This window comes from Pleurodeles waltl, chromosome 4_1 (genome assembly GCF_031143425.1).
Source record: "Pleurodeles waltl isolate 20211129_DDA chromosome 4_1, aPleWal1.hap1.20221129, whole genome shotgun sequence".
Classification (NCBI taxonomy): Eukaryota; Metazoa; Chordata; class Amphibia; order Caudata; family Salamandridae; genus Pleurodeles; species Pleurodeles waltl.
Window position 1 is genome coordinate 699,943,063 of NC_090442.1, and position 14,126 is coordinate 699,957,188.

Consider the following 14,126-nt stretch of genomic DNA (forward strand, 5'->3'; position numbering starts at 1 on the left):
CAAGGTCCCAGATCCCAACGAGTCAATCAGTCAGCCCACCTCTCAGAAAAAATCAGGGTCGTCAGTGTTTGGACCATAAAGTGACTCCAATCTACAGGACCTATCTAGCAGCGTGCTGCGTAGCATAACGTAGCGACTGTCCGGATCTACAGTCGTCTTTTCGGTGCGCTGTTGTAGCCCCTTCCTAATCAGAATCGCCAAACCTCTGGCATAGCTCGAGTATATAGCAGTATGACACTCTCCAATCCAGCCAGCCTTTATCCTATCACGGGTGGCCGCAACCAAGTGGGTCTCCTGCAGCATACAAATGTCAATCGTGTGACTCTGCATATAGGCAGACAGCAGTCTCATCTTTCGCCCGTCGTTTAGTAGGCGTACATTCCAAGTAAGGCAGCTCACAGGCGTCACACTATTCCCAGCCATTCCCAACAGTCATTCAGCCCCCCAACCCTCCGCACCACAAAGTCCAGGCGGCGTCAGTATGAAGAAAGGGAAGCAAAGATAAGAAAAGGAAGACATTTTAAGATATCCAAAACCAGAGCAACCCGAACCTCCCCCCCCCACACAGGCCCCCCCCCCCCAATAGGTCTGTGCAGCAATCCCACCCAACCCCAAATACACCACCCAAATAACAGTATTAAACAGTGTCAAAGTACTCATCCAAAGGGGCGTGGAACAGGCCATCCGAGACACCATCCCATGCGGGACGGGTGGCAGGGGAACTTGCAATGAAACAAGTACAATAGAGCTTACTTTTGACTCATCCAAAACCCCTTCTACCAGTGCTATGATCTCTCTATTCTCTTTGTAGAGACTCTTCCCTCCTCCATCTCTCCTTTACTTATCCCAAGCCTCATCCTATTACTATAAACTTCTAAGTAACCCTTCTGGATTCTTCCCTCCTCTACCCCTCCATTATTCTATTCAGACCTACTAACAAAATCACATTTCCGCTAAAATTAACTCCTACTAATACTGGACTTCTATTTCCCTATACTAAATCACCACTAATCCTTTTGGGTTCCAGAGTAGCATGCTACTCGCAGAAAAGCGCTTGTCAGGGGTAGTAAGCGCTGCATAAATACAATTACAAAATAAAACATATAATATACCTCACTGGGTGGATATCTGATATGTCTTCACATGCTGGCCCTCCCCTGTCCAGGCAAACATTAAAATGTACGATCACCATCAGTGATGAGGTAATTTCACCTGTAACCATTTCAAGAAGTGCTCAACTATCAATGAATTGCCTTTAATTCTCTGAGTGCTGTATCCTGTCTCTGGCTCAATCTAAGCCTGTCATTGGATTTTTGTAGCAGGAGGCTGGCTAATGGCTGAGTCGGAGCAGGGCAAACCGGGAGAGGATAGACCGAATGTGGCTGTGAGCGCATGCGAGGGAAAATAAATGAAAGTGATCGTTGTCAAGCCAGCCCATTGTAGCCCTCACTGTATACTACCCTCAGAGTGCTCAATGTGGCTTGCCCCACCTCATCTTTCATGCACCATGTACCAGTCCTGTGAGCAGTCTGGCTTTGGCAGCACTAGGGCCAGGGAAATGCTTGTGGTGCAGCAGAGGGGCAGGGCAGGCTGAGCAGTGGATGGTGATGTCCTCCGGCCTTGATGAGTCGAATTACAGGCATCACCATTGGCGACATGACCTGCTGTGACAAACGCTGCTCTCGAGCAGCCGCCTGTTCAGTTATGAAACAAATTGGTCTACACCTCTCTGTACCTCCAGCCCCACGTGTGCTCATGGCTTCTTCCCGAGGTAGCAGCCTACGAATATCTAGCAGTTTTTCCTGCCCACTCTACCTAGGTGAGTGGGGGCCTTCACCACACTTTGGCATGATGTTCACAATTCTTTTTGATATAATCAGTCCAGAACAGTTAATGACTCGAGAAGGGTTATTATAAGTATTTATTACATAGTGGGTGTGCTAGTTTCAATGGCATCTTAAAAGTACTTGTATTGTACTGCAAACGTAAATCTGCCGTTTTGTTCAGAATTTGAGGAATCAACCTGGCACACAGGGAGCATTTGTTGTGCCTACAATGGTTGTAGTGGCATTAGTGGCAAGATAGTGATTTATTTTTAAGGAAACCATCAGCCCTGTGGGTGTTTGTGATTTGCATTGTGAGCAGCACCTTCTAAGGTCTCTGCCTGCATGAATGAATAATATGAGGAAAATACTTTAAACTTTCTAGGTATTTGAGTAAAGGCTTCTCCTACAGGATAAATTACATTAGGTTCCAACAGCATTTGCATCGACCAACCAGTGCTGAAACATTCCGCTGACCAGTATGTGCTGAACCATTTTTAACCCTGTTCATTTGATGTAAATTGTCTTTGCATTGATCTGTCTGTGTAGATAAAGAAGTAAAATGTATGTGTCCTTTCACTTATTTGTGATTAATAACGAGAAAATGTAGAGTTCACAACAGCAGGGGCATGTGCAGGCCTGAGACGAGAGTGAGAGCGGTGGTGAAGGTGGGAGACTAGAGAGGGCAGGATGAGAGAGGAGAAGGAAACGAGCAGAGGGGTTAAAGGGAGCAGAGTAGAAGTGAGGGAGGAGAGCAATTCAGATACAGAGCGGAAGAACGTCAACATTGGTGTGAAGGAGAGAGTGATAGAGCGAGAAGGAAAGGATGTAGAGGAGAGGACAAAGAGAGCTGATGAGATAAGGGGTAAAATGAAGAGAGAGATAATCAGTGCTAGAAGAGAGACAATAAAGAGTCAGGATACGACGATTGCGGGAGGGGGGCAGGGGTAGAATGGCTAGGAAAGAGAGGGAAAATCATAAGTAGAAAGAGATAACACCAGGAGTGTCAAAGAAAACAGAGTATTGAAAGGATAGAAGGAGCAAAAATAGTGTGAGCAGAGAGCAGAGCAGGGGTAGATCTAGAGATGCACGTAGGGCCCTAACAGTTGTAGAAGTAGGCAGTAGTCTCCTTAGAAACGTTCGTGAACTGGCACTTATGTGTTTATGTAAGCTGAGCACTGAGGAGAACTGAATGCAACCTGCAGTTGGTGTGGAGGATACGGAAGTATTCCTTCAGGCACTAGTTTTCTCTTCTGCGTGCTAATCTACACTTTCCATTACAGTGGGTCAATTAAAGAAGGGTGTCACTCTTGTTCCATATTTCTTTCTATTATTTATTAAAGTGGGTTGTTTAAATAGCCTTTCCATAAAACTCTGTGCCATTTGGAGATGTTAATTGGTGAGAATGAGGTGTTGAATGTTTTTTCTTGCATGGTATGCATATCTAAAATAAAAATTCTGATTATTCGAAAAATATTCACTGTGGCATGGTAGAATAAAGTGAAAAGTATTAAATTATTTTTGCCTGTCCTTGTTTCAGGAAATAATTGTGAAGGTTGTGACTAAGAAACTTGGAGACAAATATCATAAGAGGAAAGCAGTAGTTAAGGTAACATTACTTTCCCTGGGCAAAACATATGTGATGTACAGTTTGGGTTACGGATTTGTTATGATTGTAATTGAAAGTATGTTTGATTTTTGTGCTGTCAAATTATGTGCAGCCTGGTCACAAACCAAAACTAATAGCCAAGTCGTAAGAGCATATCTATAGTTAAAGATAGTGTTCTCTTCCCTTGAGCCAAGTTCCTGTTAGCGTATCATCATACCTATCCTTGGTAATGGACCAGAAATGGAGTTTGCAGCCATTTGATGTATTTTTTATTGCTGTTAATCATAACAAAAAGACGAAGAGATGCTTATTAGTTTGCCTACAACACTGCATGCCAGGTATGTGATATTAAACTGCGATAGCCCTATTGTGACTTTGAGGAAGTGCCTAAAGGTAAAGAACTCTAAAGTTTATGCTTATACATACCCTATCTCTAGCTTTGTCCTTTAGCTTATCCATACTTATGGTTTGTTGTTTCAATTGTTTACTTTTTGTGAACTTCAGTGGTTTCTAATTTCCGAAAATCAATGGCTATCCATATACTCTGGTACCACAAAAAATGATAGCAGTGTTTTCCATTGTTTACAAAATATTTTGCAAATTTCAGTTCATGTGGCATGCGCTCCGTTTACTGGTCTGTTTATTGTGAGCGTATACAGACTGTTTTTATAGAACACAGATCCGAAGGGCTATAAGATTTCTTTTTTACTTTTCAAAATATCATCTTCCCTCCCAGCACCCACAACAGTCTCTTTCCCCTGCATTCACATTCGCCACCTGCATAAATCTATTCAGGTCTCCCAGCCGACCCTCTTCAGCCAGTTTCTAACATACGTGTCTGTTAAGTAGATATTCAACCTTCAAACTGCTGGGAATCTAAGCCTGACAATAGTGGTGTTCCTGGGGTTGAGGGAGCAGAGCGATTCCAGGCTCCAGTGCCTGAAACAAATTAGACTCCTACTAGGACCCCCAAGCTTCGCAGACATGGTGGGAGGAGTAAAGTTGTACCTCCACCTCAAAGTATTATTAGGCCTGATTAGACTGCAAGCTCAGCACGCATTGCACACAGGGAGAGGCGAGCAGCAACATGCATCGCCCAACAGCCCTACAGAAACCTCCTTGGAAAGGTTTCAAGACTGGCAGGCATGAAAGAAGGGGGGGCACGAATCTGTTGGAAGTGCTTCCCAGCTGCTGTGTATCTCTGAGTATACAACTAGTCAACCCAGAAAACCTAAATTGTCAAACTCCTCTGTAGAAAATAGCCAGTTTTAAAAATCTTTTTTCTAAACTTCGGCACGGTCACCTCAGAATAAATATGGGGTGGGATACTATAGCGGAGTTCAGAAGCAGCAATTCTTAAAGCTCTCCTTTAGAACTTTTGTTCTATTTTACTCTTTGGAATTGAAAACAAAGGTGTTGTGAGATTAAATTACTGGTGGGAGCATACTTTATACTATGTTTTATTCAGAATGTAAGTAATTTCTTGTTTTAGATCTGGTAGACTAAGCATGCCAGCATAATTGAATTCACTTGTGTACTGGTAACCAGTGCACATACTTAAGGTGTATAGAGACACCCTCGAAGGTCCCTAAATTAATGGTGAGGCTCCCTTTGGTGTACTGGATTGACTATCGTTTATTGATTCTGTTCTTGTGAAGCCTCAGAAAATTTGATTTACAGATGACCAGTCTCGACTCCAGAAACACATGATCTTCTGGAGAAAGGAGATGAAGGGAATAATCCTTTTCAGAATGTGTAGTACTCTGATTGTGTCCATGCATTGAGTTTGAATGTATTCTAGTCATCTAATACCACAGAAGGTAAAGAGTTCCCAGCCAGCATGGAAGCTTCAACTGATATGAGAGAGAATAACACAGCAAAACCTTGTTGTGCATAAATTCCATTATTGGTGGATAAGAGGACTACAAAACATCCCTTTGTTAACTTAAAATAAACCAAAATACACAAATAGAAAAACTAAAACAATATAAATGGAAAAATATAATAACTAAAAAAAAAAAAAAAAGGCTCATAGAAGGAAGTTGGATTACTATACATAATCAAGTAGTCTGACATGGGCGTTCCAGACTCTTGGTTGATTCTATCTACCAGGAATCCACACAACACCTCCACAAGTTACGCAAGATACATGCCCTTCCTTATCTCCTGCACCCATGGACATATCATATACAGAGGAAACTTTCACACAAGCCACACCTGTCATTAACATTGTCTCATCATCTTCAAGATGTATCCTACCACTCAGATTGCCTCTTTGATATAAGGCCACTATCTGTCTATTCTTTCTCTGTCCATTCTGTAACTTAACAGTATTTTCTGATATGGCAGCTACTCTGTATGGGCCTCGAAATGTAGAAAGACTCATTCCAGCACAACCCGCTTTAACCTTAACCCAGTACACTTGTCACCCTGGAAGTTTATTGAAGACTCTATCTCTGACAGTGATCTCATCAACTTTGATAGCATCAGTTGAGTCTGCCCCTTACATCCTAACATTTTATAGAGAGGACTATGTCCTCTGGCTTTGTTTACACATGAGTGAATGCAAGAATGCCAAGATGCATTTAACATGGCCTTTTCCACGTCAAAACGACTGTTGACCGTTGTCTCTGACTTCCTTGCCCATACACCTCACACTTTCAACCACTGCATTTAGTTGTGGATTTTACACACTCATTCCAGTCAAGAACCTTCTTAACTTATCTGACATTAGCTGTGTACCGTTGTCGGTAACAAGATAAGATAGTACACTCTTTTTTGCAAACACCTTTTTAAGAACTGTGATGGTACCACCTGTAAGCACTAGGACTCATAAAATTGTTCCTCCATACACCTGCTATGGACATTAATCAGAATCATAGTAAATTTTACGTTGTATGGCAAGATATATATTACACCAGTGAAATCCTTGGACTTTTTGGCTCACCTGGTTCTTGTATGTGCTAAACTGCCCCTCCACCAACATTTAAGAGTTAAGAGAATACGGTCAAATCTACGAGTGCTGTGTGTCGGTGAGGAACAAATGTATTCCTGTGTTGTCCAATGTACAGCTCTCCAGATGTCTCGTAGACCCAGCTGATCAGTGACCTCCTAAAGCACTGTGTTCATCATTGGTTTGGTGTTAGTTTGGACGGGGGAGTCTATTAAGTTTGCCATTCAATACACAATTAAAGTCCTGTGCCCATGTAACCCGGGAGACAAGAACCGGTAAGATCAAGTCTCGCACTTTCAGGTAAAATGTTTCCACATCTAGACTGGATCCATAGAAGTTAATGATGGCAATGCCTATCCTGTCAAGTTTCCGCTGAACCATGAGATAACCACCTTCCACTCCCAAGTAGAATAGGGGAAAAATAACTCATGGTGCTATCCAGATAAGAACGGCTCGGAAGAAAGTTGAGTAACTGGCATTATAGGTCTGACCCCTCCATCTTTTAACTAATTTAGTGGCTTCCCCATCAGAGAGGTGAGTCTCCTCTAGACAGGTAATATCCACCTTGCGTCTTTTAAGTATGGCGAGGACCCTATATCGTTTTTGCTACAACCCCAACCCCCTCACATTTCAGGAAAGGAACCTGAAAATTCCGGACTTACTCATTGTGGTGTATGGAGCGAAGTGCATCCCTTGTTCTCCTATCCCGTGACATGATGGCAACGTAAACATTGAAAAAGAATAAATCTCAGAACTAATGTGCCCCTCCCACTGCAGACAACTAAAAGCAAATCCCTGCATCATACAGGCCCACAAGGATCGATGTGTCTGGACATACACCATCAACACCCAACCCTCCCTGAAATGAAAACACCCCCCATCCTCCCTGCCGCAAACACACCATTCTGCAATAATCTGCATTCTACAGAGGCCACAGACAACCCGAGGCTGCAGTCACCTGCATAAAGTGCCCATACTTCTTAACAGGATAATCAGCTTCTAAGAGTGGTGATCCCATGAGGTAAGGTGACCTCTTTCACTTACATGGCTCTGAGCAGCTCTTGACAGCCTCTCTTTCGGTCACTCCCCCGTGGACCAAAGGACCAATTGATCCCTCCCATTTTTCAGTGTTCAGGGTATTAATCCTCCCACTGAGAGGACAGAAGTATAGTATCTGGAACAACTCTGCTAGGCTGAGAAGGTGGCCCACTAACTAGCATGGTCTCCGGGAGCAATGGCTCAGGAAGCTATTGGGTTACAGGAGCAAGAGTATCCATATTACACTTGTCCCACACGGCAATGCCACTGATGCCCCCTCCACTAGCCTGGCGCTACCCCGGGGCTGAGGGCGCCTGTAGCCTCACCACCCACCACGAGTGTGGAATGGATCTGTAATAATCTAAAGTTTAGCTGGGAATAGGAGCATATAATGGAGATCCATGTTGCTCATTTACCCTTTACCTCTAAAAAAAGACTTGTGCCACTCCTGAACTCTCTGGGTATAATCGGGGTATATTGCAACAGAATAATTGACAAACTTAGGGATGCGTGCCTCTCTGGTGGCCCTCAAGATTGTGTCACTGTCCCTATAATTGAACACCCTGGCAATGATGGCTCTAACTCGGCATCTGGAGGAGGAACCAGCGCCAACGCTCTGTGAACCCTTTCAATAACAAAGAAGTCAGACAAATCTTTGGGGAATAGACCTTCCGCTAAGTGCACTTCGGCCCATTCAGGGAATCCCAGCAGGCGCGCATTGTTATGCTGTGACCGTCCCTCTGCATCCCTGACTTCCTCCTGTAGGGTGCTCGAGATGACCCGTAGCTGGGAGACCTGCTGCTTGAGTTGCTGCACCTCAGACTGCAGGGTTTAGAGATATTGGATTCTGCCATCTTCAGTTTATGTGGTAAGTTATGGACATCTGCCCGCAAGAGGTTCACTTCAATGGATACCCCGGCGATTTGTTCCTTCAGGGCAGCTCTCAATCCTTCAATCATCTCCAACAGTGCGGCCCTGGAGGGCTGCTCCGGCGAGCACTCCGGGGTGCTTGATGGTTCCAGATGGGTACGTTTGTGAGTGGTCTGCTGAGGTGTAGTATACTGAATTCCTCTGTTGTTGTCCCTGGGGTCTGTCCCTCCCCATAGCAGTGGCAAAGAAAACCTTGCTCCTGACGTCGCCTCCAGAACACCAATTAGACTAGCAAGTACCCACAGGACCACCTTCGTATGAAGGAAGGATCTTGAGGAGACTGTGCGATGAATCTGATGCGGAGGGGACAAAGTGCTGGATGTGAGATCCTGCACTGTGGAAGCACTGGGCACCAAGGAGAAGTGAATCGCCAATGTCGATGCTGTAGCCCCTTGTGAGACTGTCAAGCACCAGCACAATAATAATAGGATGGATTCCACCCCCAGAGGTGGCCTTCTGTCTCAACAATTATAGGCACCATGAGTAATGTATAATATCAAGTATTGTTGCTTCTCCCAGGTGGTTCAAGAGCTCTCAGCTATCGTCCACAGCGCCTGGTATGCGTAGTGGCCTGCACACCCTTGGCCACCCCGCTCCTGTCACCCAGAAGGAAAGACTCACCAGGCTAATAGTGTCCAGTGGGAGTAGGCACCATCCTCCACCATTACCCCTGCTCCGGGCACCTTAAAGTTATGTAGAGGCGGTGTTGTCAAGGGATGCAATCCTGCTGGGGCACCCCTTTCACCCCCCACAGGACACAAGCACACGGTCTCCAGAGCTGGTGAAACCCTCAAGGGCTCGCACCAGGTGCATGAGCAGCCTTGGTCCAGGACTGCACGCTGGCCAATGAGGACACCGCAATGAGCACACGGGCCCCAGGAGAGACTGCTCCCTCATGGCGCCAGGCTCATCTGAAAGCCCTGACGGGCAAGAATCTTCTATTGTCCCCGGCTTAGACAGGCCCTGGGCTGTGCGGCCCGCCTCAAAGACCACAAGGCTGCACTGGAGGGAAACTGAAGCAAACTCAGCCCAAGCGCCCCTCCTAGGTGGCAGGGGGTGCAGGTTAGGCAGAGCGCACCGAGAGGGTGCAAATTGGGGGGTTTATAGGGCAAGATGAGTCAGGGAATTAGTGCTGGGAGACATCGCTCCCTAGAAGCACGTCCTGTTGGCGATCTTGGTTGGACACACCTCCCACATTAAAAATAACAAACGTAAATGCATTCAAAAAAGTATTAAACAACTACACAATTAAAATAATTACTAAGCAATTGAATATTTAATTTGTATTACAATATTAACAATAAAATTATATTAGAATTTAAATTACTTCCCACTCTATTCCCCTACAAACGAAACAACCCGCTAGTACTATGTTATAAATTACTAACTTAATTAAAACAAAAAGTGTGATAGTTTAAATTACAAACTATAGTACAAAAAATAGCAGTATCAATTATTCTAACAATATTAATACCTACAAATAATATTTAACTAGTATAGATTAAATTAAAAATATTTACAACTATATTTCAGCAAACAATATTAAATAAAATAATATGTGCCAAAAAGATATTCTTGATACAATATTTGTTTATTCACGTTTTTGGTACAATATTTTTGTATCCCTATATTACAAATCCAATATTTTGTCAATCACCTTTACAGTTGCCTCACCAGGAGAGATTTATATATTCAGATGCCTAGCCTTTACGCTGTTTGCTTTGGCTGATCATTGTAACACTAAATAGGTCGATGATACATCATAATGCCTCACAAAACACCGAAGGTGCTTGAGCTCTGTGCAGTCTGTGCACTGATTTACTATAAATTGCAATTTAAGGGATCTAAACATATGATAGAGAGGTTATCTCACCCTCAACTTATTGAGGCATGCTTCATCATTGGGGTCTCCCAAGTGGGAGTAGGTGGGAACCACTCCGGCAGACTCAAGCATTACAGGAGTTCCCAAATATTACTAAATCTGGACTTATGCAGGGATCCATAAGGCCTTCCATTGCATTCTGACCATCATTTCACAAGGCTGGCCAGGATGCCCACATTACAACAGATATGGCCATTTGTATGCTTTTATATAAAAGATGGCCAAAATTAAGTCGGTAATGCTCACAGTCTATCAGTTATGGCTCCCAGTATGAAACAACTGGACAAAGAATGGCCAAAATAGGCCATGAGTGACCATACATGTGCCAAGTCCATTGTTATGCCCGAAATAGGTACAATTGTGCTAGAAATAAATCCATGTATGTACCACACCCCTGCTCTTAAAAGAAGTAAGGCTCTTAATTGCCTGAGCTCTGGTTCCAGCCTCTACTCTATTAGGCTTTTCTGCTGATGACGGTGTTGGACACATTTTCTTTTCTCAAACTCATACAGTCCCACACTTCAATAGGACTCTTGTTCTGGCTACTGCTCTCACTCTTTTCCTGCACCGCTGTTCATAAAAATAGTGTTATTGGGGATGTGGAGCCTACAACATCCCAATATCCTCCTGGGTTATCACGATTGAGCTTTGGAGACAGACGGTCACATTACTGGTCCCGTAGACCAACACAGTGTGGTTTTCTGTGTCAGCTCTTCCATTGGTTTGGCTGGCTGCCGGTTTAAGTGCCTTGATATGAGCAGTGGAGTTTTCCTTTCTTTTTTCTTTGCAATATAACATTTTGAGTTTTCAGCATTTTATAAGCATATCAGCAGTGTTACATTCACCTTTACCAACTCAAAGAGTGTGTACGCATTCACCCCAAAAGTATTTTGCAATTCCATCCTTTTCCTCAATATTGTTTGTTCTTGTGTGCAACTTGTCTTTTCATATTATTCCATTATTGTGCACTTGTTCATACCTGTTTTCTAATGTATTTTGTAATATGCTTTCGTTGTTATACATTTGTGCATGATATACCTATTTGCCACTGGTAATCCTAAGCCAGCAAATAACCTCTGATATCTATTAATACCTAAATCTTGAATATTGAGCAATGCAATTTGAGTTATCGTTGTTATTATTCGGTCCAAGTGGTGGTCAGTGCGTTTCCAGTATCTTGTGCATTTCCAGTATCTTTGCTTGAGAGTTCACTGCCGTAATGTTTGAGAAGTAGGAGAGTACCTTTGTTTGTCCCACATCTCAAGCAATTTAGAGAGTAATCTCTCTGCAAATGAGAGTTGTTGACTTGTGAAATATATTCAGTGCATTAAATGTAACAGTGTCAATCTGAATATGGTTGCTGTCACTGCCTGCCTCAGAGCTGCTGCCCAGTTATGGCTTCAAATGTACCTACATCTACCTCCAATGGCTCTAAGTTTTGAGTGCATGTATCACTTAGGTTTCATACCGCTAGTGTAGGTTTGGGTCTTAATGTTTTCATATATGTGCATAGATCTTCTGAATGTCATACCGAATGAGCTTCAATTGTAAAAGCAACTTCTAAAGGGCTGGTGTGCTACCAGTAGCTTCTGAGCTATTCATTGGGGAACCCGGTCTTAAAATATATCACTGTTTTTAAAATGGATCTTAATAGAATATTGCTTATAGCAGGCTCTTGATAGATTTATTTTTCTATCTGTGAAGTTGAGCACGTTTGACAACAATACCCATTGGCTTTGTGAGTAAGTTCTGCAAGTTGAAAATCTATAAAGCAGCTAAACATTTTCATTGTGCAGAATATATGGCTGCATCTAGAATTCATACTCCTTACTCTCTTGGTGGTTTGAGGTGTACTACACAATATACTTCCCCTCTTATTCTTATTTTGAAGTGAGAAAAAAGTATGTCTGCTTGCTAGTATGTGTTGTAGTGACACACTGTAGCTCAATAAGAATCTGCTTCTATCTTAAAGCTTCAAGCCACATAGATTAATCCTCTGCCACGTGTGAGTACTCAACAAAACGACACTCTGAGATAGTTGTAATCCTTCTCTGTTATGCAAATTCTCTCCATGGTTCACCTCCATAGTCCCTTTCCTGTACCCTTTCTTGACAAGATTATATTTGATTGCGGAGCTGAAAAAATCTTGGGAAAAAAGTCCTTAAATTTTAAAACGTTGAGTTAGCAACACGGCACTTAGCAGATCTTCTTGGGTTTTTAACACTAAGGAGGCTCTAAAAATGAAGCACTGTTCATCTTTTAGTGCTCCAGGTTCAAGGAAGTTCTCACTTAATTCTAAGCACAAGCCTAGCAATGTATCTGCCACCTGTTCAGGCACCCCCAAAACATAATTATGAATTCCTTTGTGGACCTAATCTCCATGTAATCTATAATTTGTGGAGCATTTCTCAAAGTGAGAGAGCCTTCTCTTTTTTTAACAACGAATAGACTTCCAAGGTTAAGAGATTCCCAAAACAAACCCTGCAGTCCCCACCTCCCTGTTTCTCTTCCAAAATGTCAGTAATAATCTCTAGAAAATCTGCAGATAGTACATAAGAAAAACCACGTTTGGTTCCATCTCAAACCTTTGGTTTGCTGGTCCCTCTGGGGTACACGTTCATAGCGACACCATTTCCGTAGAGACTTCCTATCTTCCTGTGTTGGCGGTAGTGACTGCAGTGTGTGAAGGAGCAGGAGCATAAATTAAGAATATTTGAATTACCATTATCATAATTTTTCATGTTTGCATTCATGTCCCCTAAATTGTGGCTAATTCTTGTGTATTGTTCTAGGAAGTGATTGATAAATACACTGCAGTTGTGAAAATGGTTGATTCTGGGGACAGACTGAGACTGGACCAAGCTCATCTCGAGACTGTAATCCCTGCCCCAGGTAAACTCCTATACATACATACAGGCATGCATGTTTATGTGCATTTGTAGATCTTGAACAAAGGAGAAGCATACAGTAGTCTTAAGTTAGGGAATGATTAACTGTCATGGGCTGGGGATAGACTACTAGATCCTTGAGGACTTGATTTGGGCGGGGCGGAGGGTGGTTTGGGATGATCTTCTCCGTTGTTTGAAGTGCTCCTTCAAAACGCAGATCTAGAAACTTCTCTGATCTGTATGATGGACGTTGGACGCTTTGTGAAATTTTATTAGATACATGCTTCGTAGATTGAGCAGGCGTTCTCTACCAGATAAGTGAATAAGAAGGTATTTCTGTTTCAAAGCAGGCAGTCTGCCAAGATTTTACAATTTCAGATGTCTCAAATTTCCATTTTCATGTGTGTGTATCCCACCCAGTCCAGGTGTTTGCTTTCTGGGATTTGAGGCTCTGTTTATTCCATTAGAAATTCAAGACTTAAATAGAAACGAAATCCTGGATCTGTAGACAGCCACGCATGGACCTGGACATGGGAATCCTGAGCTCTCTGCAGATTGAAATTTACATTTTTCTCATTTCCATCTTCTGTTTTTGGGTTAAATGTCTTTTTCACTCTTCAAGAAAGTGTGCCCTTTTTTACACAGTGAAGTTGGTCAGTATAATGACAGTCGTAACTTACCACTTGATGCACCAGACCTTTACAAACAAATGTGAACTACTCATCTGGATGTGGTAAGGTCTGTCAGTGTGAACTAGCAAGCTAAGACAGAAATGGAGACAGCTTTCCGTGTTGCAGCAGGCACAGAAATGGATGGATTGCGTTTTCCTGTCAATATATTTACATATTACCTTAGTCACTGACCTTTGCATTACTTCCAGTAGTTTTCATTAGATAAGTTATTTTACAGTGCAATAGGCTCGCAGCATGAAGGCTTTCACTATCATTATGTTATGGAAATGATGCACACAACTCATTAAATGGCATCAAACGCTTCTCAGATG

The 14,126-nt window shown here is 42.9% G+C and overlaps 1 protein-coding gene across 2 annotated transcripts in view; it reads left to right on the forward strand.

Moving 5' to 3' along the window:
- Window positions 1-14,126, forward strand: part of KIN (Kin17 DNA and RNA binding protein) — a 120,971-nt gene that overhangs the window by 105,029 nt on the left and 1,816 nt on the right. For both annotated transcript variants that reach the window (XM_069229263.1, XM_069229264.1), the window contains exons 10-11: window positions 3,364-3,432; window positions 13,028-13,127. In XM_069229263.1, the coding sequence (XP_069085364.1) occupies window positions 3,364-3,432; window positions 13,028-13,127 (169 nt within the window). The remainder of the gene's footprint in view (window positions 1-3,363; window positions 3,433-13,027; window positions 13,128-14,126) is intronic.